The 26,156-nt window shown below is 38.2% G+C and overlaps 1 protein-coding gene across 1 annotated transcript in view; it reads left to right on the forward strand.

Moving 5' to 3' along the window:
* Positions 1-25,093, forward strand: part of LRMDA (leucine rich melanocyte differentiation associated) — a 673,598-nt gene extending 648,505 nt beyond the window's left edge. Inside the window, exon 7 of the mRNA XM_061344254.1 lies at positions 22,912-25,093. Within this exon, the coding sequence (XP_061200238.1) occupies positions 22,912-22,991 (80 nt within the window). The 3' untranslated portion in view covers positions 22,992-25,093. The remainder of the gene's footprint in view (positions 1-22,911) is intronic.
* The last annotated feature ends 1,063 nt before the right edge of the window (positions 25,094-26,156 follow it).

Consider the following 26,156-nt stretch of genomic DNA (forward strand, 5'->3'; position numbering starts at 1 on the left):
GTCTGACATAGAACATGTGCTGCAAGGCAAAGGCCATGACACAAATGGACAATCAACCTTCTTTTGAATTTCTAACTAATTTTGAGGCTCAGTTTTTATATCACTTAAAATAGCATGCAACTGTGTGGAGAACAGAAAGTTACAATCTTACGTGTTAATAGAATAAAGTACTAGGAATTGAGATGCTGATTTATTAAAAGATTTTGTGGAATAGCAAGCCAAAGCTCTTAAAGCCTTTGTTCAAACAGAATGCTTAATACGAGGGTTTAGGACTAAATACGCTTTTTCAGTATAATGTGATGCTGATTTGTAGAACCAGTGCACAGAAAAAATATTATAACAATAATGTTGTTGGAAGAAGGTTAAGCACATCTTTATGAAAAACCAACATCGCATGAGCGGGCTTATTGCCGGTATTGTTCTCTTATTGCATTGTAGCATGTGCAACATCCAGGTCACTGGCAGTGCAAACCAGACAAGCTTAAGCTGTGATGAGTGATACTGAAGGGGGGCCTGTGTGTTTGGATCTGGATTGTCTCAAACTCAGACCCCAAGCAGAGATCCAGTGCTGGCAAGTACAGCAAGAGTCTGTGGGGAAACTCTGCAACTGAAGTCTGCAGGGAATGAGAAAGAGTAGTTCCAGATAGGCCACCTTGACAAAGGTATTAGGTGTAGCAGGACATGCTGGTGTTCTGAACACACTGACAGTTATGAGCTTTTTAAGCAAATGTTTCTCATTTCTTTTTTCTCTTTGTTAGTTAAGTTGGATTGGGTGGCTGGTGCTGAAACAATTTAATCCTTGTCTACAAAGCAATTTATTGCAAGTTATTGCATCCTATTGCAATTGATTGTTTTATTGTTGTTGGCTTGTTCTGTGCTTTTTCTCTTAGAAATTTCATTTTGCAAATGCAGTAATAATATTTTACATGTGTAGAGTGCCTTTCATCACAAAATACTTCACAAACTAGGTAGAGTTTTTGCAGTCGGTTGTTTGAAAACTACTTATGCCTGTATCAGGACACACAGCCATCTTTGCCTATATATCCTGGCCAGGCTGATGCTTTATCATGCTATCTACTTTCTTGTAACCTCTATTGTCAAGTAAGTAATAAATAGCCAGCTTTCCTTCCTGGCTCAGATACATTTACTGCTGTGACGAAAAACCTGAAGTACTTGCTGGGTAGGAAAACAGCTTCAGTTATACTAGCTGCCACCCTGTTTGTGTGATTTGCCACAAAACTAAGAAAAAGAAAGAAACTTGAGACCTAAACAAATGTATTTCCAAGTCTTATTTTTTTTTTTATATGCATTAAGTGGGTATGATTTTAAAAAGCGTTACTGATCAAGATCCTGAGTTTATTTGACCAACTTCTGATGGGTTTTTTCACGTTTGTCTCATATTTATTTTATTGTGTGCTATGGCCTAAAGCTAAGACACTCTATTAATAATGTTGACCAGCTAGAGGTAAAGGCACAAAATTCTATGCTTTGTGGTAAGTTGGCCTTATTTTCAAGAAAATCCTTGGAAATTCTATGGCGTTAAGTGAAGGAACTGAATTAATTTAAACAGAGCTGCACACAACCTTTAAAAAATTAAATCTGCTACATATATGGATAATACTTCTTAAATATTCAGTCTATATTACTTGCTTTTATTCAGTAGAATTTTGCTGTCTGCGCAAAACTTCCATGTAAAAGGAAAGGCTAATCTACTGGTTCAGACAAAAGGCTTAAACTCAGCTGATCTGTGTTCTGTTTCCTCTTTTTCGTGTTCTTGCACTTTTTCTCCATCTGTAGGAAGGAGATGACAGCACTTCACTACCTCATGATTGTGTAAGAATGAATACATTGATTGTGAGATGTTCAAAATGATTGAGCCAAGTATGCAGCTAGGCCAATTTATACATAAAGATGCTTTCAAATGAGAAGTTGGGTTATTTTTGTCTTGAAGTGTGGAGGAACAGATAAACTAGCTTGCTTAAAGTATTTAGAAGTGAAATGGTTAACAAAATATATATACAGGCAATGTTTAGGCTTCAGAGTTAACACCCTATTGAGATGATTGAAAATAGTTCACATCTTGCTGAACTGTCATTTTGAGCTGTCTGCCAATTTAAGAACATATTGCTGCCTCAGTTAACATATGGTTCGAGTTGATACAGTTTTCTGTGCAACCATGAGAGCTAGACACATCATTATATGAAAATGAAAACAAATGGCTGAGTCCTGAGCTTGCTGCTTTAGGCCCCCCTGTTATAAGCATGAGTTCAAAGCCACCTAGACTTCCCATTTGGAGATTCCTGCAGCATGAGAGTCCGTGTGTGATGGTGAGCCACAATAACCTGCCTCTGTGGCACACAGCCTGTAAGAGACATTCCCACTAAGGAAGTTTTACAGTGTGGGCACAAAGGCAAATGATCCCCTTGATTGCTGTACCGAAATTGTCAAGATTTAATTAGATCCTGGGATCAGTGAGTCCTGTTGGGATTTCTACACCTTTACTGTGTCACTGGTGTTGCAGGTACGTTATACTGGGCATATTAAAGAGCTGATCCCCAAGCTTTTTCTGCATCTTAATTGAGTTCTACTGTATGTTAATGCTGGCAAATATAAAGGTGAAAGTTTCTAAGGAAACACTCTCTTCAGTGAGCACCTTGAGGGAGCTTTTGATATCCAAATAAGTAAAGTTGGAAAACTTTCCACTGAATTTATGGCTCCATTCTATGACACCTGCAATTCTTTTGTATACTAAGATATTTTTTTTTCCATTTGTGATAGAAACCATCGTTGTGTTACGGTTTGCTTTTCTTAATTGAAGTTACAGTTTTAGCACTGCATCTTTTTTTTTTTCTACTTAGGCTAGGTAAATTTTGCAGCTCCCTTGTTACCTGGGTATTTTCATTGCTGTTCCTCATATATCTCCTTTCAGTAGAAAATTAATTCACTAAAGCCAAATTGTCTTTAACTTTTATTGAGAGTCTAACAAAAGCTGACACTAAAACAAAATAAAAATTTGAAGCTGAGTTTTCATCTTTTCCTTGTGCAGTGGGGCAAAATGCACACCAGAGAGACTCAGGTTATATGTACAGCATAAAACTATCCAGATTTGGATAAATGGATTTTTTTCTTTGTACATATGGCTTTGTAACTGGCTCGTTTCCCAACATTCCTTTTAACTCAACTTCCAGATTCAAAGAAATCCAAATATCTGACCAAAACTCATTTCATTTTCTCCTGCCTATTAGAAGTAAATATTTGTGCAAAATGAAACCGCAAATCAGCTTGGGTTTGCTTGCAACATTGATGAACCATAATGAATCTTGAAATGAACTCAGTCTAAATTTCAAGTATGTAATAAAACACAAAATCATATCCAAAAGTCACTTTGAGTGTATCCTTCTGTATTCTTAGGTGACTTATTTTGGGGCATTTATGAGCCATTTCAACTGGCAGAGAAATGCCATTTAGCAGTCCCACCTGTAGATTGCCTAAATACATACTGGTATACAAATCACAGAGGCATGCACCAAATGGCAGATTTTTGGCTGATAAGCTAATAGCAGGGCAGCATTTATTTCTTTGGAGTTACAGTGCTGGAAGATATAAGCCAAAATCTCTTGCTGCTCCACAGATCAAATTGTTCAGACATGTCATCACCTCCTCTGTGTTCCTTGGACCTGATTAGAGCCTGCTGCTCCCCTCTGTGCCTTAGCACAGAACATCCTGCAGTGGGATCACAACTTGCTATAGATGTAAAGAGGCCAGGCTGGATTGTGTAGGCAGGTTGAGCATGGCATCAGCTTTGCACTGTGAGGATTACAATAAACAGAACATCACATTCACAACGTATGTTTTGTAATTCACACATATATTGTTTGCCTTTTCTAAACCTTTGTAAAAATATTTATTTGGCAACGTTGGCAGATCATTTCCTAGGCTTTCATGGCCATGTTTTTTGTTATCTTCTTCAGTCTTACAGACTTTCTGAAGTGTCATCCTTGTGTAGCTTACTACACATTGCTTCTTTTGCACCCATTCTGTGGCTGGGTTTATGATGGGTTCGGGTGCTCTCTCCAGAGTTCTCTTCACCTAGGTTGATATTTAACAGTAGGTGATCACTGATATTAGAAGCAAATTGTTTCAGTCTTCCTTGTTTTCAAATGTATGCATAAATCCACATTTTAAAATGGCAGCACAGTGACTGTTGCTGTTGGGTAAAGATCGTTACATCCTAAATAATGTATTAGGCCTATGTGGAGAACCCTCTGTTACAGGGTGCTGTTAGGCTTATGTTCCTGTCTGCAACGGGGAACCTGTCAGATTTGTCTGATTAGAGATCTTCATTTTTGGAATCTAGATTACTGCCATTAGGCTTATTGAGTCTAATGCCCTACCACTGTGCGTTTACCTAGGCAATGACACTACTTTATAAGTAGCAAAAAGGAAAGAAACCAGGATGCATTTCATTGATCTTTCCATGTTGTAAATGTAAAATTCATGTGCATTTTTGTTTGCTTTATGGCTGTTCTCTTTCCTTTTCCTTATTTAATATGCACTTCATACTGTGCCAAGGGGTCAGTAGGGCAAATGAAGGAGCCAGATGGCTTACCTCTGCCCTAAGGAAACATACCAATATTTAGCTGGGCATTTTACCAAATAAAGGCAGGACTGGAATCCACAATAAATGTGAGAGTTGGTTAAAACTGCATCCTTTTCTTAGATTCACAGCTACAACCTCCTTGAGGCATGAGCTTTTTACACTTCACTGGTGCTTTCTAGCTTTCTCCAAGTAACTGCATCTTAGAAGATATTAGAGGGGGGTGCAACTCATTTTATTTATGGCCTTTGCACAGAAACAAGTTTCAGTTATTTTAATCTGACTGAAATAAGAAACCATAATCCATGGATGAAAAGACAGTGGACAAACTCAGTTAAATCCCTAGTACCCTGAGGATGTATATTTTGTCCATTTCTGTTTTTTTATGTTCCTTTTTCTCTGCTGTTATTCCCAACTTTAACTTTTGAAAAGCCAAGCAGTTTAAGTGGCCAGGCCTGGGGAGCTTATTTGTATGCAGCACAAATTTCAGGATCTGTTCCCAAGCCTGTGCAGAGTGAAAAATGGCCTGCATTTTCTTGATAGCCCATGTGGTTGTAAAGAATAAATGGCTAATGAATTACAGATGAACATTGACGCAAATTAATCTTCCTGATGTCCCTGGGTTATATGGCAGCCATTTAAAAGTTTAATCAATACACTAAAGTTGAAAACATGCAGGCACTGCAGTTGTTTGGATGTAATAAACATCAGAGGGAAACGGGAGGCTTGTACCCAGTCCATGTATCATAATGACAGGTATTTATGTTTAATGGACTAAATATTTTTTATTGGAAGAGAGCAAATGTCAGCTTAACTTTGTAAGCCCCGCATTCAACTTTCCTTTGAGGTTGGTGAGAGACGGCTGACATGTCATTGAAAATGAAATGTAAAAAAACCGATTGAGACAAAGCGAGGATAAGGAGCTGTTTTGCCGACAAGATGTTGCTTTAATGCTCTGCAACTATTCATTAAATAAAATGTAAACTCTACCATTTCAAACGTTGCAGTAAAATGGTTTACTAGGGCAGACTTTTAATGGTTATTAGAGAAAACAAGAGCCAACCGCTGCCAAATATGCTTTTCTGGGAAACATTTTATTTGAAAAGTCTTTTCCTGAGTTACAATTTCAGAAGATTTATAATCATGGAGCAGTCATTCCTTCTCCTCCTCTCCCCCCTCCCCCTTTCCTTCTTTTGACAAAGACAAACAGAAAAACTAACTTTAAGAATAACCATTTGATGGTCCTTTTCCCCAACTTTGAACAGAGTAATAGCTTTATATAAGCTTCCCAGAGGCTTGGATATTAATTGCACTTGAAGTCAATAAATTTTAGAGCCATGTGTGTCCAGAACTTACCCATCATTGCTATAAATGGGGAAAGAGGCTGTACAAGATTGCCAGATTCACCAGGCCTGCAGAGTTTCTTGGCTGTGTGACAGACTACATGAATTTATTTTCTTTACCTAAAGAAAAATGTTGTTGACATATCACTGGGTCTTATAAAAAGGCAAGCTTCTTCCATGTTAAAAAAACTCTAATAAATGGGAAAAGATCATGTTTTACCATCTTTCTGTTATCAGTTTTAATATCTGTGTGTTGGCTGATCTTTCCTGAATAGACCCTCGATGGTCTAGTGTGGTCTCATGAACCTTTTGGTAAGTTAGACTGTGAAACTACTTCAGAAAGGGAAGATGGTCTCAAGCCTATGGGTCCCTGTTTGCGTGTTTGGTAATTGGTTGAACTGATTTTCTCTGACTTCATCATCTCTCTAAAATATTTCATTTAGTTAAATAATTGCTCTTAATAGCAGTGCAGTGAGTCACCTGGCAGTGTTTTGATGACCGACCTCCTGTTTCATGATCTCCAAGCATATTTTTTTTGGCTTTACCAAAGACTTTATGGCAGAGAGTGCATTGCAGGAGTGGCAAAAATTTCTTACTAGAGAAGCACCTGAAATATGTAAGTTCTGTTTGGCAGGCAGGCAATGTTATTTTCAATCATTTTAGCAATTTTATTTTCTCTCAACATCTCCTTGTTATGTGGCATCAAGTTCTACTTCAGATAAGACAGCTACTAATATCGTAAATAAAGCCAGATTTGGCTAAATAATGTAGATTGATAGTGTCGTGTTTATAAGAGATTATACACTGCTTCTTGATAACAAAATAATTGTTGAAGAAGCATTTGAAAATGTTACCCTTGTGTACTCCCTGGATGAAGAACTGTTTCATTTTTGAGCAAGCTCACAAATAAATATGTGTTTACACCATGAAAAGTAAAATAATAAAATGGGTACATTGGCCAGACAGTCTGTGAAGGCTAAAGAGCCCATAGTGCAACACAACATTGAAATAATGCAAAAATGGCGTTTTTTCCACCTCTTCTGCTGTCCCAGCACTTCTCCCAGAAAAAGTAGCTTCCTACCTTCAAAGAGCTGATGTGGCCTAATCTGATGAAGCTTCCAGACATATTTTCTGATCTTACCTCCTGCAGTAGAGAGTTGGTTGCTCCTTCCATTGTATGGCCATACTGCACATTGTCTAGGATTTACCTGTAATGCAGTGTGAGGCAACTGAGCAATGACATACTGTTTTAAGGCCATTAGAAATGGTCTGTGGAGTAGTTCTGAGTTGACTTCAATGTGACTGGTGAAGGGGAGGGTTGGAGCCTTGTTACTGTCATAATTAAGCATCAAAGACTTAGAAGCAGGGTTGCAGTGTCCTGCTGAATTAAGTTACAGTTTGGTTCAGTTTCAAAAATTGTCTTCCATTTCATAAAGCTCAAAAGCAGTTTCCCAAAACTGCTCAAAAGCAGTAAGCTTTAGTGGCATGTGAAGTAAAACAGCAGCTATCTACAGCAAAACATTAACAAGATTGCACCAGACAGAGGTGGTTCTAGTAGAAAATTGGAGGTAAAGAGTGTGTGACATTAGATTGATTCTCTCTGTCAGATGGAAAACTCTCTTTTCAGTAACTATTCACAACAGAATATGAAGTCCTTTGTAAAATGGTACGTTGGGGAGTGCAGGCTGCCGCTATCTAGCACACTACTCCCACAGCTGAAAACATAATAAAGTTATTTTCTTGGTCAACCCATTATACCATCTGACTAAATTATGCCAAGTTAGATTTTTACAAGAAGCTTAAATTTCAGTCATAGACGTCCTTTTTAATATGGTTTCTCAATACTTAAACTTTTTAGAGAGGCTGCTGCTATGTATTACAGACTTCATGGATAAAATATAGGCGGAAAGAAAATATTTGTTGTAAAAGATTTCCTTTAAAAGGAAAGGCAGAAAATGTGAGAACTCCAAGACTCCATATTTGAAGAGAGGTTCAACTTCAAATGAAAGTATCTAAATATTGTCAAATCACAAAATTATAAGTGATTAAACATGGCCTTTTGAAAGTACTTTTGTTTTGGTTTAAAGTTACATGGGTATATATGTATATGTACCTAAATACAGCAGCCTCTCTGTCTTGAAGGTTTAACAGCCCAGACACACAAATCTGCCTACTCACCCTTTGACTTAATACATGATGATTAAAATATTTTGTGGTGTTTTATTTGTCCTTCAAAAATCTTGGCTCTGACTAGTGGTTGGGTAATGTTTTGCAAGGCTGATACCTAGCATGCATTTAAGTACATACTTGTGTTGCATTTTTTCCTATATTGTACCAGTGCAACAAAGATTTATTGTATGTATATCAAAAAGTCAAAATCTTTAAATAGTGATACAAAGCTATTAATCTAGAATAATTTTAACCTTAAAAAACCCCAAAAATATAGGAGAGCATGATTTAGCAAAGTACCTTTTTCTTTGCCATGTTCATTTTTAATTCCTCAGGGATACAAATGTGATGTTAAAGGTTGAAAGCAGTTTGAGAATTATGCCAGTTGCAGCCTTCTTGAACTGGGACCCACAGCCCTGACAGCTATTAAAAAATGAAGTAACTTTTTGTTCTGATTTTGTATAACGAGTGTATGATAAAAAGAGGTTTATTTTTACGTTACCCTGCAGGTGTAACTCTGCTGTCTGTCAGTTTATCCTGTATTTTATTTTGATGAAGAGAGAACATTAGGGAGAAAAAAAAAAAATAAACCGCTTAATCAAAAACCTTAACAGGAAAGAAAAAAAGTCTGAAGACAATGTCATGTATTGCTGGTTATTTGTGATGGTTAAAAGAATTATCTGAAAACAAAGAAGTCTTTCACAATGAATCTAAAACACAAAAGCTTTAATAACATTTACATCTGTGTATCCATGTCTACAAATGCAAGTCATGAATAACACATAAACTAGCGTATATAGGGAACAGAAGTGCTAGCACATCATTTAAAATCCAACACACCCCATCGTCAGTGGAATCAAATGCACAGCAGGAATGGTTCCAGTTGATAGACACACAATGAAGTCATTGAAAATGAAAACATATTAATTACGTTCCTAAAGGTTAAGATAGAAATGGCTGAGTTCTCTAATCCTGGAATAATATTAATGCTTCAAATCTGTGCAGGACAAGTGTGTAATGTTTCAGAAATTGTGGAAAATTTTAATCACACTTATTTGTATCTCACTTATGACTGACTCCACAGCATGGGGAGTGGCAGGGGGAAGAGCATGAAGTGCAAGACAAAGGTAAAACCTGGGAGAATTATCAACAAAAAAAAGATATTCTTGGTCCAAACAAACTACTTGCACTACATGAGCTAAGTATAAGAATAGACTGTTTCTGAACTGCTGCTTTTATGTGCTTAAGCAAACCCTGCTGGGAGAACTGCTTTGTAGAGCACCTCTGCTAACACAGACACACAGAGTGCCTTTTAATAGAGGAATTCAAAGTGCAGTGTTTAAGGAAACCTTTTCCGCTTCCAAATTTTCCTGTGCTTATTACAGGATGTGATCCTACTTGTCGCTTTGACATGGGTTTCCCTTAAATATTTTGTATTTTCATTATCTTTTTGTCTATGTAAAATGCAAACAACGGAGGCTGAAGGCTGTGTGTGTGTGTTGGGAAATGAATAAGTGGGGGCTGAGGGAGAATGCTCAAGTTGTGTGATAGAAAATGATAGGTGTCAAAAAAACCCCAACAAAACAGTAAAGACCTAGCTTGGTTATGGTCATTTTCTTTGTATAACAACACTTTTTTTTTCCTTTGTTCCTGAGGACTAGTAAGATCACTCATATGGCAGTTAATTCTAGATGTATTCTTTCCTAGTCTTCTCCTTTCTTCTCCCTCCCCCAAATCTTCATCCACGCATCTCTGACACAAAACTGTAGCACCTGGACATCTAACTAACTGTATGGACCCCATTGTAGTGGTGTGCTGGGTGAACATGATCCTTTATGTCTTTATGCTAAAACCCAAATCTTCCCAACAGCAAGGGGTTAATTGTCTGCTTTCAGTGTGGTTTAAAACTCTAAGCTCTCGGGAATTATGCTTCCATGAGGGTTGAATGTAATTGCAAAATAATATGGGTACTTTGTCTTATTTTCAGTGTGTAATACTTGCTGGTTTTGCTGCATGTGTTCATATTGGGCTCTTCCTTCAGTGTACATGATGCAAGGTATTTGCAAATTTCAGCCTTTGGGCTTTATATGTTGTGCTGTTTCTTCTGTTCCTTATTCACTACAGATTATGTATAATTGATGACCTCCATTTACAGACATGGGTGGTATACAGATGTAAATGTTATTATAGCTTTTATATTTTATGTTCTTTCTGAAAGATCATTTTGTCTTTGAATAATACTCCTGTTCAGATTTTGGGGTGTTTATCTCTAAAAGAGAATATGAAATGGATATTGCGCATCGTATATTTCTTAAAAGTAATTTGAAATTTTAGGGTATGGGATTGGTGGTGACTGATACACTGCCTGGATGAGATATATCCCTTTGAAAATAACAGCGCGAGTACATGCCTGCATCTGTCTAACCTCATAATTCACTTTCACATTGGGTTATGGATGTCTGCATTCAGTGAGTCTATCTTCCCTTTAGGTATTATTTCAGCCCTTTGAGATAATAAGGAAAGTTTAATTGCGTTGTTAATTGATTTTTTGCACAACATTATTACCTTGATTGATTGCAGAGTTGATGAAAATGTTAGACACAGGCAGCGTAAAGTATCAGCCCAGTAAGGAGTGGGAGCCTTGTGGAGAATAGATAACCTTGATGTTAAGAGCTATATCCTTCAGATATGTCTTCCCTTGACATATTGATGGCCCTTGAAAAGGGAAAAGCTGATTGTATGCAGAATGCAATCATTAAACCCACTTCAGCTGGCTGTTGATTAATTTGTTTTTTCCTGAAGGATCTAGTTAAAGAGAAGGCCTCACTAATATCAACAGCAGCCATTTTCCAAGCTTCAGATTATTCTTAACCCTCTCCTAGAAGAAAGAAAAATGACACTGTCTTGGTTTAGACAGGCAAATTGTCTGAAAACATTCAGTCCAGCTGCTATTTGGGGATTATAACACTCACTTTAGCCCGTTAACTACCGCTTCCTTCATGACCTCTCTTCCTCCTGCCTTCAGTATTCCGCTTTGCCACAGCCACAGATAGCAGAAAGTCACATTTGATGTTTTTTGAATAAGGCAAGTGCCTGTCCTCAGCAGAGATGCCAACAGGGATGTCAAGCTTGTTTTGGCCAAAGACTGAAATACTTAAGTAGCATATAGCTGCTTCCCGGGAGCCTCTCTGAAAGGACCAGAGAGTTCACTGCACACACGTAAGTGGTTAAGCTTTCTTATCCCTGAAAAGATCTTTCTTGTATATTTTTTAGTTACTGCTTTTGAGATCTTTGAGGTCTTCAGCAGGGCAGTTATGCTGTGCATTGCTTCTGTTGGAGAGCACAAAGGATGCTGTGGAAGTCAGAGTGCCCGGTACTTGCTCATTTAGGACAGAGGCTGTTCAGTGCTGCCCCAGGTTTGACAGCAGCAATCGTGTCCTGCTGTTGACTATGTTTAACCAAACAGTGACTGTATGTAACTAGCTTTCCCACTGTGAATTCATGCAATGGTCTAATCCCGAACTACCTGCTACTTTCAGAGCACTTTCCATTTTAATACCACCCACTCTGAGAGCGAAGGTGAAGAGTAGTACCTGTAAGAGTCATTGTCTAAATGACCTTCTGGTGACAGAGGGAGCTTCCTTGACAGCAAAACATTCTCGGGATTGAGGGACAGCTTCTGTCTTAAGCATTTCTTGTATTTGTATCTGCTAATGGCCCAAGACATACAAAATATTTATTCAGCTTTAACCAAGCTGCATTGAATATCTCAAAAACAAAATGTGGTGAAGGTTTTATCCTTCAGTTAACCATTTAAAGGATATTTGGCAAAGTAGTAGATAGGAGGTTACTGCTTCCTGTATAGCTTGATAGTCTCAAAGACAGTCACTGTTAATTTGTGCTTGTGAGTGATACAGTGATCAGTGCTTGATTGTTTGGCCAGATGTGGTTTATTAGGTCCAACGTGCACGTTTGCCAGTTGGCTTCTTTTTAATATGAGGACATGTTAACTTACAACATAGTCAAGTCTGACAAATTTGAACCAGACAAATAAGTGAGTAATATTTCAGGCTGTCAAAGCGGGTGAATACTGATTAACTGACACACTCCAAAAGCTCTCACCAATATCCATGCTCCAGTGGAAAATGTTTACTAAGCATAATACTTGTTAGAAAGTCTTTGGTGCTTTGACTAAGCTTTAATGACTCTGACTCTAATGGAGGGATTTTAATGTGCCGTACTCTCGCTGTTTCTTAGCCTCCTATCTTTTATCTTTAGCAAAAGCTTCCATAGAGGCTAAAAGTGCACTTGTAAACTATGTTCTGCTGTCCACTGTGATTTAACCTTCAGCCTCCCTCTCATTAGCATGTTTTTAAAAGGAGGCTGAGGAAGAGGGGAAAGATTTGAGGATAGGAAACAACGACAATGTTTTGGCATTCAGCACTGGAGGCAGTCAGTGTTTAGGAGCTAGACTATGACCAGTAAGTATTTAGCAATAGCAGCTGGTGTTATATGCTATACAATAGAACAAAATTCTGCCAGGAGGCAAGCCGCAGACTTAGTCCACATAACTAGATATTTGCTGAACACTTTGGGTGTTTGGATCCAGATGCATTTCTGATTTCATTTGGTGCTATATAGCAATAGCTATAGAAGAGAGAAAGGAGCTTATGAGCTGTGTGGGGTCTGGACGTGTCTTGCGAAGTGCCAAATGCCTTCAGCTTCCACTGGAAATCAAGGGAATCCAGGGCCTTATAATATCACCTTCTTAAAAATGTTTGGGTTTATATTAGGAAGAATCTTAGCAATCCTATCATTAGCGATTAGTTAAACGTTTCCTTTGTTTCTGAGGAAAAGCTTGTGGAAAGGAGTAATGGAATGCAAAGAAGGTTCCCTTAACTGTATTGTAATGTGACAGCAACACTATTTCATTATGCTCTTTAATTTTATTTGAGAGACTTTCTTTCCCAGCTTTAAAAATAAAAAGCAACTTGTCTTTATTTCAGATGACTCTCTTGAGAAATTTCAAACCAGTTGAGCCAGACTGAATTTTGCATGGCTTTTTTTTTTTTTTTTTTCCTAATGTGAACTCCTCCAGCAGGAACACATTTGAGATCCAAAAGCAAGTTTTACTCATGAGATGAGCCAAATTTATGTCTAAACTCTCCAGAAGGGCCCTGCTGCTCAGATTTTTTTCACATAAGAATTTGTAATTTTATTGGAATGCTTGCAGACTTTCCGAACAATTATTCCAAAAGTTTGCTTTCTGCCCCATAAATCATGGTACATTTGTTTACTTTATCACAGTTACTAAAAGACCAAACTTCCTTCTTCCCCCCCCCCCCCCATTTTACTGCTAATGCAATCTGTGTATGGTTAAATTTTGTGAAGTACAATATAATTATACTCACTTTCTGTTTTCTTAACGACCCTGTCATTCTCCATAACTTAACTCCACTGCTGATTAATGTAAGTATTATTAGTAGAATGTAGCCCAAAGTATAGAGCAGCCTGAAGAAATGTTATTTTTGCATATGCTAGCCAAATTAACTGAAAATCTTGTAAGTTAATATGGTGAGTGTACACTGAAGAGCTGAACTTTAACATATGGTAGGAATGGGATTTTACAATCTCCTTTTCCTTCACCATTCTAAATATATTAAAAGTGTCTCTTACCAGTGCAATACTTTTGCATTATCAAATGTAATAGAAAGACGGTTCAAAACAGTATTAGAATTTATGTTGTCAATATGAGAGAATAGCAAGTGCCACCCCAGCTGCAGTGGAAGCCAGTGGTGTAGACGAATGGTCACCTCCCCCTGTACAACATTTTGAGCCTTTTGTTCAGACCACTACCCAGTGACATCCTTTTGTAGCCATCTGTATACACAAACGGATGCTCACTGAGATTAGTCCACCAGAAGTCAGGCTCCTGGGCAAAGGCTGAAAGAAGGGGTTGTATAAATATAGGCTTTGATCATGACAGAACAAGAAATTGGCTGCAAAACTAACAAACAGTGTTGCTTTTAATTGTCATTTTGGAATATTTAGTTTGCTGGTGTGGTCCGATTTTTAGACAAATGCATGCTGCCCTCTAGTGCTGATGCTCTCTGCTTGAAGCTGACTGGCGAGAGGGAAGCCAGGGAGAGGATATGTTTTGGTGGGGAGTGGCCTTTTGCCTCGTTACAATATTACTAGTCCAGTTTGGGGTATTTGGTCATTAATAGAAAGTAATTAAGCCCTCGTGACATTGGTTTAGAGATGAAGAGTATTTAACAGATGTAACCTGACTTGCACTGATATTTATATACATTCGTTCTGCCTTTACTACTTATATTTAGACTATATAGGAGAGAATGAGGTATATGAAGAAGTATTTTAATAGATTAAAAGAACCCATACTTCCTTCCCTCCATCTCTTTCAACGGTATTGTATGCATTCAAATGTAAGCATCAGGTCACCCATAATAATTGGCATGCTGATGCTTTCTGTGCACTTGGATTTCTTTGACTGCCATATCTAGCTGACCATCCAATTTATGTGTCTGAGTAATTAAAAAAAAAACTGCTTGAATTTTTTACCTTATTCAACAAGAAATATTTTGTTGTAAAGTTAGCATTAATTCCATCCATAACATTATTTGAGAGTGCAAAAATGGTAAAGAAGCAGCAAAGAGACAAAAGCATTTGGGTTTTTTGTTTGGTGATTTTTGCTTCATTTTCACAAGAGAGAGACATCCTCCCTCCCCCCCCCCCCCTTCCCCCCGCAACATATTTCTCTGATGATGGTTACAATAAGCATGGAAAGATTCCAAAGCAATCTCAAGTGTAGGACCTTAAATTTGAACAATGATACCCGGAGGAGTACGGAACTGGTTAATGATTTAAAGTATTATGCCCTAAATGCTCCTATTTTAGCCAACAGTAGAGAATCTGTAGACAGCACATGCCCAGATCAAAGCTGATCATGTCAATGTCATTCAAGGAGGGAGAGATACCCTCGTTTCCCCCTTCTTTCCCCCCTCCCCATTTTTTTAAAACAAAGTATGACATCTGAGGAACAGTGTGTTGATTGTTCCACTGCCAGGATACGCATAATGGAAACATTAGCTCCAAGATAACTTTTAATCTGTCAGCCTAATGGCTCCTTAATGTGTAGAGGGCTTTAAATGTATGTCAGCCAGGGCTGTATAAAGTAATATAGTTTGTGGCCTGAATGGATCTAGATGACTCCGCACCATGACACAATATGGTTTATTATTAAGTATCAGCTCATCAGCTTATTCCCACGGACTTGGACAAGCTTCTCAATTTTCCAGTAACAGATTATGTGAGAAAAAGCTTGCAGTGCATTTTTCTCTCTCCCCTCACCCCCACTTTTCATTTTCTTGTACCTTTTTTTTTTTTCTTTCCCCTCTTCCAAATTACAAGTTTCATCCCCAGCTGCACTGGAAGCCCTGAAGTGTATTTACAGCAGGCTGCACTTTATCACACATCAGCTTGACTGCTAGTTTACACTGGACATTTATGCAGCTCCCTTGGCCCGGGATACAAACTTCACATCTTTGTATTCCTATCACCTTCACTGCAAATTTTTCCAACATCCTCTCCCTGTTGACTGCTTTCTTTCCCCTCCCCTACTCTCACTTCCCCACATACTCCCTCTTCTCCACCCCACACCCCCCCCCCCCATTCCTAAAAACATGCCGGTGAGACTTGACATGTCACAGTACTTGTCTGTGCAGGATACTTGCAATAATTCAGTGTCTTAGTTTGCCTGCTCTGATTCCACTAGGCTCTAGCTTAGTTATATAATTCCAACAGCATTGCTGTAGACAGATACTGAAAGGCACAAAATCAAATCTGTATTTCCTTTCAGTGTGAAAGACCACTTTGTACCCCGTGCGGTAGGGTGTCCAGAGGAAAGTGTTATCACTTTTTGGCATCCCTGTGCAGGGAACAGGGCAAAGAAGTAATTCATCTCCCCTGGATGTGAAGGTTACCTTCTTTTATCGTTACCCACAGAGGGAGGGGAGAATCAGGAGCAGCAGTTTGCTACTTAAGGAATGTCCTCCTCCTCTAGGAAACCCGCAGCAGACCCCAGTCCCTAATCCATGAAGACCCCTGTAGGAGTATTTGGGGGCCACTCTGTGAGTATTGTGGTCATGGTGTAGGAATTCTGCTTTTGCTGCAGTGAACTCTGTCCTCAGCCTTCTCAAGCACAACCTGATCCCTTTATGCACATAGACTTCCATAGGAATTATGCATTATTTTTGCTTACGTTTAATGTTTCTATCCTCTTAATAATAATTAATTCATTTATTACATAAAGGAAGTTAGTATTTGTGTGTTTTGCTATTTAGCTTTTGTGAGTATTTTATGGTACTATTTTAGGGGGTTTTTCTGTAGTTTTGGTTTATTGCTATGTTATTTCAGGTCTTTATAAGATAACCTTTCTACAGCATTCAACTCTGTCCCAGCCAAAGGAGGACAACTCCCTTAGCTATTGTATGCTTCTCTTTCTGTTGGTCCCTCTGTTCTGATTTAAGGAGTCTAGATCCTGTGTCTTGACTCCAACCTGGAGCATTCTGGAAAATTTGGTTGCAGCAAACAGATTCTGTTCTTTTCCTGCATCACATTGCAGTTTTTGAGCTCAAGCTCCCCCATACTGACAGTAGTCTGTTTGCTGTGGCAGAGGAGTGGACCTCTCTAAGTTACATACTTGGCTGCTTTTGGGAGGACTTAATGACCCATGTAGTCCTTTACACCTTATCTTCCAGGTGATCTTCTCAGCTTCCTGTGTCAGAGAGTTCATAAACTGGATCATATTCAGTAGAAAGAATGATTCTGTTCCACCAAAAGTCGACACGAAGCACAAGAAGTCTGTCGATAATTCCCTCCCTTATTGTCCTATAAATGTATAGTTTTAATTTTTTTATTAAATTTGTTCTAATTTACAGAACATGGACCAACAACATAACAACCATTCTCATCCATTTTTGGCTCTAACAGGTCTTCAACACTAAAGGCTTTCTTGATTCTAATTGCTCAAAATATTTTTCTTGTTTATAAAAAAATATTTCTACATAAACTGTGAAGGCCCACTTATAAATAAATAAATGTCTGCAACTCAAAGGAGACGAATGAACCTGAGAAAACTGACTTGGACAACACTTAATATTTGTGAGGGGCAGGGAGCAGAAGGAGAGAAGAAAAAAATCCTGTTTTCTTCTGCATTTGTGAAGTGTTTACCTGGTATTAGAGCCACGAGACTCAGTAAAACTAAAATTGCACGGGTTGGGTCCAAGTAAACTTCCTGTTTTTTTCTTTTTTTTTCTTATCACTGTTCAATACTTAGACTCTCCAGTCTCCTCCCACCCTGTTCCAGGGGCCCACCCTTGCCTTCTTCAAAGGTTTGCATGGATCTGAATTTCAAGCTGATTTTGTTGTGGGGGTGGTTTTGTTTGTTTTTGGTTTGGTCATGGATTTTTTGGGGTTTTTTCCTTGTTTTTTGTTTTTAATGATTAATTGAGGATTACAAAGCAAATATTTAGAAGGAGCACGCATGGAAATGCTTTGTATTTTTTACAGCATTCAGTTGATTCAGTATTCTTAATGCTGAATATTAAAATAGATAGCTCAGGTACAATTAGATGGAATAATTTTCTTTTTAAACTAAAATGACTTTGATAGTGTGCATGATTTAGTTCTGATTCAGTAGAAAAGAATAACCTATGTGGTATTGAAGGTGAGAGGATTAGGCTTCTAATTTCTTGCAAATCTCTAGTACTTCAGTTCTCATAGAAAATCAAGGTAGAATTGACAATAAGTTGTCACCTAGACAACTAGATAAAATTGTTAGAATTTCCATGAAGATAAATATAAAATGTAAAATTAATAAGCTCCTATACAAAAGGAATTTTTGCTTCAAACCAGCTTTAATATTCCCTGAGTTAAGAATTCTGAATTAATTTGACTGAAGGAGATCTTTTGCCTAAACCAGTAGCATTGCAGACTTGAAACTGTTTGTTGATAGGTATTTATTCTCCTCTAAATGTTGTAGGTAGGGAATTATTTTCCTTTAAAGGAATATTATATTAATATTTAAGGGAATCTTTGAACTTCTGTTCGTTAATTGTAGAATATGCCCAAGTGCCTATGAAAAAAATGATAATGGTATTGATATTTCATTCTGAAGGGTCTCAAAACAATTTCCAGATTGGTAGTATAACCACACTGAAATGCACCCAGCTTCTTGGTGGAACATGGCAGCTGTTTAATAGCCCATAGCAAAACTATACAACAGCAGGTTGTGGAAAAAGAGATGAATATGGATCAACTACAAATTGGCAGTGGAGGATTTAGGTACTGTACTTAAATTAAAGTTAGGTGAAGTGGAATTCTGCTAGAATATTGAGTCTGTTTATGAAGTGCTACACTTCGTCAGACCACAGCTCCCTGTGTGAAAGACAGGCAAAAGACCATGTGCTGAAATGTAATCCTTGATGTATACTGTAGACCAGTGTGTCTGACGAACAAACTTAATTGTGAATACTTTGCTGTTTGCACTTGTAGAGGGGTTTATTAAAAACATTTGATGTTAAAATAGGTGCCTGAGGGGAATCTTGGGCAGATGCAGCAGTAGGTTTTGATGGGGGTGGCAAAAGTGTTGGCTCAATTACATAGTTTTAGTAATTACTTTTTAAAAAAACTGCATGCTACTGGAGAAGGCTGTGCTGCTAAGAGCTGCCCCAGGTATGAGGGCTGAGAGGTGGCTGGTTTGGGTTGTTTTCTTTAATGGATGGAGAGCATTTATTTGCTAGGGGAAAGAAAGGCAACAAGATGCTTCCAGACAGCATTCCCTTAAGTCCCTGTTGGCCTGAACTAAATTTTGACTTCTGGCTGAGGCTGTATGATCTCTAAGTCTAGCACACCTAGACCAACTTCTTTGTACCATTTTCCATAATAAATAAAGATCTGTAAACTTTTCTTGCTGTAGGAAAGTATATGGAGGTCCAACTACACCATAGCTCTCTGCAACGCACACCAGATTTAAAAGGAGCAAACATGACTTGAATAATTTTTTATGAGCTTTAGTATGTATGTATGTATTTATTTATTTATTTTGATAATTGGGTTTTCCCTCAGCTAAGGAAAAGCTGGTGTTGCTGACATTACAATGTGTTTGTGAAGAAAGACTGATACCACAACACATGCAAGCAACGGCAAGGTCATTACTTACCCAGCATAATTAGAACATTCATTACAAAGGGGGAAAACATTTAAAAGATAAAGAGTGAATTTAAAAATTATTCTTCCCAATGTATTTTTTTTCCATAATTATAGTTTTAACAGCTTGTGGTGATGGTAAAAGCAGCTACTAAAGAAAAATTAGAAGCCTCATTCGGGAAAGATGATCCCTCAAGAGACCTTGTGTTGTTATTTCTAAAGAACCACGAGCAGAAACCTCATTCAGGATGCTGTGTGTTGTTTTGATGTATAGGGGGTATAGTTAGCTAATTATGGCAAATGCTGGATATTTTAATTAAAAAACACCAGAACAGCCACAGATGTATTGTTTCCCCCTTATTCCTCCCTTTGTCTGTGTGCAAAAATACAAGTATACTCCTGCCCCTCCACTGCAAGGAATTAATGCCATAGCAGATAGGCAGGAGAGAAGCAGTAGGTTTCCTAAATTCATATGTGACATATCTTAGCATAAAAAATTCTCATTACAGCACACAAGCCTGTTGTAGTTTTCTGAGTTTTCTGTGGTTGCTAAAGGGAGGTGGGAAATTGAGAGGAAAAACAAAACAAAAAAAGCAACCAGTCACCACATGTAATTTATGAGCAAGATTATTGTTTTACAAATAACCTTCATGATAAGTTATATCTCATGGCAACATTTTCAACCGTGCTTTTATCAAGACTCTCTGAGCGGTGTGTATAATATGCCAGGCAATTGAATCACAGCTGTGTGCCTGGGTAGGGAATCTCTGCGGAGACAACACTTCCTTAATTTAAACAATCGTAGGCTGCAGGAGTTCAAAAATTTCAGCTGACTTTAACTGTCACTAGCCCAAGCACCTTTATCCCCAGGCGAGCAGCAGCAGCTGGATTTCATTTCCTGCTGCCAGACTGTCCGACATCTTTGCTGAACATCCCGGGAACTGAGCGTCTTTACTTTAAGGATTTTATTCAAGGTGACAGCTCCTCACACTTTAGCGTTCAGATCACCTCAAGTAGCTGAGATATCAGTGAAAATGAGAGCACTTCTCCAGCAAACTCCAAATTTAGATTGACTGAGGTTATCCTTAGGCCTCTAGACCCAGCCTCCACGACAGCACAGGCCTGCCAGTAACTTTAAAACTACAGTGGAGTTTGTAATGATGTCTGGGGAGAAATATTCTGCCAGAGCGGTGGAGGATACTATAAGCGATAGGAAATGATGTCAGATTTAGTTAGGGCTGGAGACAGTGTTAGAATATACTTGGCATAATATGGCACCGGTATCTCTGTCAGCATCTCTGTTTTCTGTCACTGCACACAATCCCGGGCCTGTCTGTATCCCTGACAGTGTCTTTTCAGATCAGGTTATTGCCAACTCAGAGACTGGCTCAGCGCAGCACCATACAGCCCCCTTTGTTTGAAGTCTGCCCTTTTGTCATTAATGCACTTGATGTCTATTTAAATCTGACGGTGAATGCAGTATCTGTTTTCCTGTCAAGAGATCATTGACAATATTAATACCTCATGTCCTTGCCTCATTTTCTAAGCACTGACACCTAGCCACAGTCTCCAGCATTCATCAAACAGCACTCTCTCACCAGCATCTCTATAAACAGTCTTGCTTCCAGTCCTTAAGAACTGTGGCAGACCTCAAACGAGACTTTTATCAATGCCAGTGAAAAAGGAGTCTGAAGAATGCCATTAATAAACTGTTTGTATCCTGTACGTTTAGAGCTCTAAATGGTCTTGTTACCAATCTAATGCCTGCTGCAGTTAGACTTGGAATATCATCTGTTTGGGGGCAGAGGGGAGGGAAAACCTTGCTTTTCTTTAGATGCTTGGTTAAGAATGATAATATCATCCCTTGAATGTGGAAACTGTTCCACTAGTGAAATTATTGGAGAAAGTTCCATGGAAGAGGGAAAAGGGATTGAGCGCTGCGCCATATAGTCCCCATTTGTGTAATACTTAAGAGGTATGTGTTATTTACAACAAATAACAGGCCTATCAATTCCTCTGCTTCCAGCCTCTTCCACCCCTCCTGCCCCCCCCCCCCCCCCCGCTTCCCCCCCAGGGTGTTTCTATCCTGATGCCTTAGAAGGAAAGAAGAGCATGGGTTAACATTAAGCTTGCACAGCCCATTCCTTCCAAGGCTGTAGTTGCTTATCTGATGCATGTTATACTGGAAAAATAGACACAGAAAATAAAAGCTTTTATACTGAATTCATAGTGCAAGATGGCACAGTATTTGGTATTTGAGTCCTGGAAAGCTAAAACAGCAATGAATTGAGGATCTGCTCCTCCCCCATCTTTATCCTTTACGTAAGACTGTTTGTCTCCTTTGGGTTAGGTTATGTTTGCTCTTATGGGGATGAGCTAGGAACTTCAGTGTCTGCTGTATTAAGACACTCCCAAGTAGAGGAGACCCTTTCACATCCCTTCCATGCATGGGAGATTACTTTATTTTGACTATATGTGCATAAGGGTACAAAGAACAGCTCAGCCAGTAAGATTCAGCATCTTTGAGGATGTTCACAGGTGGGATGTGACTGAATTGACACTTTTATATACCGCTTAGTATAACCAGAGGGGATGCTTTTGAACAAGGTAGTGAGATCTGCAGGTACGTGTCTCACTCACAGCAGTTAAGCCTTCCTCAGGCATCTTGCTACCTGTAAACACCAAGAATAATGTGCCTAGTCTCTCAAAAGCAGTATTCTGATTCATTTTTGAAAGCATTCTCTATGTACTAATATTTTAGCGTAATTTATAATTGTAATTTGTGCATGGCATGGGAGGCTTTGAGCAGCCTGGAGTAGTGGAAAGTGTCCCTGCCTGTGACTGGGGGGGTTGGAACTGGATTATCGTTAAGGTCCATTTCAAACCCAAATCATTCCATATTGTTTGAAGAGCTATTTTGGAAATGTTTTTTATGAAATTTTTATTTGTATGTCTGGGAAAAACACTGGGGTCTGGAGGGCTAACTGTCAGGAATTCTCAAGTTCTAAGAAGTCCATGTTCTAAGAAGCCAATGACTTCCCACAGGAATTTCAGCCGATCATTTCTCTAAAGCAGGCATGGCTTTAGGTGCTTGCAGGATGACTTTGTGAAAGTTTGAAAGGTTTTTCCTGGATCCACATGAAACTGTAACTATTTGCTACTTTTTTGTTTTGTTTTAATTATCAGGAAAACCCTGTAAACATGTATCAGGGAGATTGCAGAGAGTACAAAATGCAACTTTAACCCAAACTTTCTGGTTTTCAAAAGCAAGAGAGAGGTGTTTTGACTTAAAATACATTTTATGATGTTTCAGTGTTATGTCATTCCATTTTTGAAGACACTTGTGGATGTATGTTTAACAGGATGGGTCATGCATATATTTAAACACATGTTTTCCCAGTGGATTCAAAACTGCCAAGTGAAATAGTAATACTGAATACAAATACGCAAAATTTCTTTTGCAGGACAAGAGAAAACTGTTTCTTTCCCTCCTTCAAATTTCTCTAGTTATGTGTTTTATTTGCATATTATGCCATTGCTGTCCTAATTGTAATTTATTTCTTTTTATTGCAGGTGTTTTGGGGAAATGCCGCTACATTTACTATGGAAAACATTCCGAGGGCAACAGATTCATCCGAGATGACCAGCTATAAAACACAGCATTGTTCTGTGCCTCTCTAGTCCCTCCACATAAGAAGCACAAATTGCATCTAAATTTCAAGCATGTAACTAAAGTCCTCTAGTGCCTTCTGCTGACTTTGCCAAGCCTGTCAAGATCATCCTTCTATCTTAGTCTGAGTAGTCACATAGAGATTGACATGATTGCCTTTAAGCAGGTCCCATCCACCAGTGTGACAGACAGCTGCAGCGGAGCACCCAGCCTGACAGGAGGAGTACCATGATGGATTGCCTGGTCCAATTGCTGCTTGCAGAAGAGCAGGGGTCACACCTGGTGCTTCAGTGAGCATGCTCCATCGGTTGGTGCCTTAGCAAAAGCAGCGCATTTTATCTCCAGCTTGCCTGTTGGGTGAAAGTAGCTGGTGATATCAAAGTGTTTATAAAAGAGAGGCTATAATTTCAGATGAAAAAGCCCTTATCGGTTGTTTCATTTTTTTCCCCTGTGAATTAAGTGCTTGTGTTTCTATCATCTTGTATATCCTCTCACTGTGTTTTTTTGGTTTGGTGTTCCTCAACCCTCCCACCCCTAGATGAGCCTAGATAATTATTTTTATTTCTAACATGAAAAAAAAAAAATCCTGAAAATATTTTGGCAGTGCAAAGTACTATAAATTTGTATAATGGTTTTTGTGCAAAAGAAACAGATTTAAGCCATTTCACGAATAAAATTTGCTAATTCTTTAATTGCACCTCAACATTTACTAAGTCTGACCTTCAGAAAAGCAATCATTTTTTCAATGCTGCAGATTAGTGGCACAGCTTAACTGTAGATACTTGGAAGAAGCTCTTAATTGTGATATCGACAGTGTGTATTATTCCTGGTTTATTGCACAAGATAATTTTAATTTGTAAAGCGACAGCATTTAGAATTAAATGTTTAAATTAGGAAAGAAAAAAGTGCTTAAAGGGAATGATATAAAATAAAATTGCCACCAAATAGGTATGATTATTCAGAGGAGAAAAAGTCAGTAAAAGTAACTGGTTGAATTAACATGATTAACAGCTTTATTAATATGTTACAGGGACAAGTTATTAACCCATTTTGATATCTATGTAAGAAAGGCTATTGTAAAATTTTTGGTGGAAAAAATAAAAATGCATGGCATATTTCCTGCTTTTTGATGAACAGGTTGGACATATTTAGAATCCTGAACTTGTTAGTGTATAAAAAAAATCCCAGTACCTCATGTATGTCTTGTGTTAAGTGCCACTAGATACAATGGGATTAGCCAACGAATATGCAAAAATTCTGACCTTCGAACAGTTCCAAACCTGTGCAAATTGGCTCTCAACTGAGAGCCATCAGTGTCTGCTGTTCTTGTCTTTGAAGTTATTTGGTGGTCTTTATTCACTTACCTGGTTGAAAAAAATGTCAGGTTTTACAAGTTGCCTACTTTGGCGGGCTATTGAGCTAGTGTTGGAGGTGGAAGTGAATTGGATATTGAAGCCAATCATTAAATCAGGTTTGACTGTTGAAAAAGAATGAAACACTGGCAGAGTGACAAAGGAAAGCTTGCTGCTGTTGAATATTCCAGGCCTTACTCAGTAAACGTAAGTAAGCCTTCACTCACACTGAAAGTCTATAATAAATCTTTAACAGATACTTAAAATCACCAATGAATGTAGAAGGATCCAGTTCACATCACCTGTGGTTCAAATTGAGCTCTGAGCTGTTTGCCATACAAATTGGTGTTTGGGAAGCACATTTTGTCCACTTTTGACGCCTCTGCTATTGTCATAAATGGCTAGAAATGAAATGCCAATTCACATTAGAAGTCCTAGAAGATATTAGATAAAGGGAAACTACATGCATCTCTTTAATCAAAAATATTATTAGAAATATTTAGGGCACTTGTGACTTGGTCACCAAAATAACAGCAATCCTAGTTTGTTCCTATCATACTGTGTGTTTTGAAGCCTCCACGTACGCTGGCCATGGCATATTACAGGCAGCAGGGTTATGAATAGGGGTGTTCAGAATAATCTGATGTCACTTTCAGTCTGGTTACATATGTGTTCTTGTCTTTATAGAAGGCTTTAACCCTGCCTCAAACAATAAACAGCACTTGCAAACTGACCACATGATTTTTCCATCTTTATTTTGCTTGTTTACTTTTCCTAATGTCAAAACCATTTGTATCATTTTTTGGAGTGTTTTCTTCCCAGGAAAGCTTTGGAGGCAAAAATATTTTTGGAATGAGATGTGATTAAAGTCACTTCAATTTTGATTTTTGTTTTCATTTCAGGGATTATAGCAGGGTGATTGGACTAGATGATCTTTTGAGGTCCCTTCCAATCTCTAACATACTGTGATACTGTGTGATACCTATAGTTAATGTGGTAAAGGCATGATTAAAATTTGCTCAAAGAGAATTCACGTTAGATGTCTCTGATTCTGGAAGATCAAAAGAGTAATCTATGAATAATTATTTTATATTGCTAACATGTATTAAGGTATTATTTAGAAACAAGCATGGATGTTTATATTGTTTATGTTAACATCATTCTTTTTTAATAAACGGGTAACTTAATTTTCAGGTGTCTTCTGCTGAAGTTCAGTTTTAAGAGATGGAAACTCTTCAGACCTGGGGCTGCTATCTACACTTGGCTCTTTCCTCACTGAAAACTGCAGCTGAATTTCTTAAGTGAACTGAGCATTGTTTAGGATGAAAGTTACGGTGAAATTACTTGAGATTGCACTCTCTCTCATTTAGTCCCCCTTCTCCATGCATGGGTGCATCTTTTCCTCTCAAGATTAACTAGACTGTTAAAAATAAAAGATTTGGTGCAAAGCTATAAGGATTTATTCTATGATTTTAATTTTTTTTAAATTCTATGATTTTAAAATATGTATCTTTCTAAGGAGGCACTTCATTCTTATTTTGTTGAGTTGTCACAAGAAAAATTTTGGCCAGCCATGTTTTGTGGCTGTGAACAAGGTTTGAGATTGAAGGTGTGCTTGAATAGGTAATCTTCAAATACTGAAACCTTTTTAAATAAACCCCCAGACTTCAGTCTTATGTTCATTTTAGTCACGACCAGTACTTTAGCTTTTGGTAGATTTCATGTCTTCTCAAGTGAAGATTAGGAGGCAAATGGTTTTATTTGGAGCTGCTTGTAGTAGCTGTCCTTCCTGCATT

Source organism: Neopsephotus bourkii, unplaced genomic scaffold (assembly GCF_033783945.1).
Source record: "Neopsephotus bourkii isolate Nb327-2 ecotype Australia unplaced genomic scaffold, CSIRO-AGI_Nbou_v1 NB_196, whole genome shotgun sequence".
NCBI lineage: Eukaryota > Metazoa > Chordata > Aves > Psittaciformes > Psittacidae > Neopsephotus > Neopsephotus bourkii.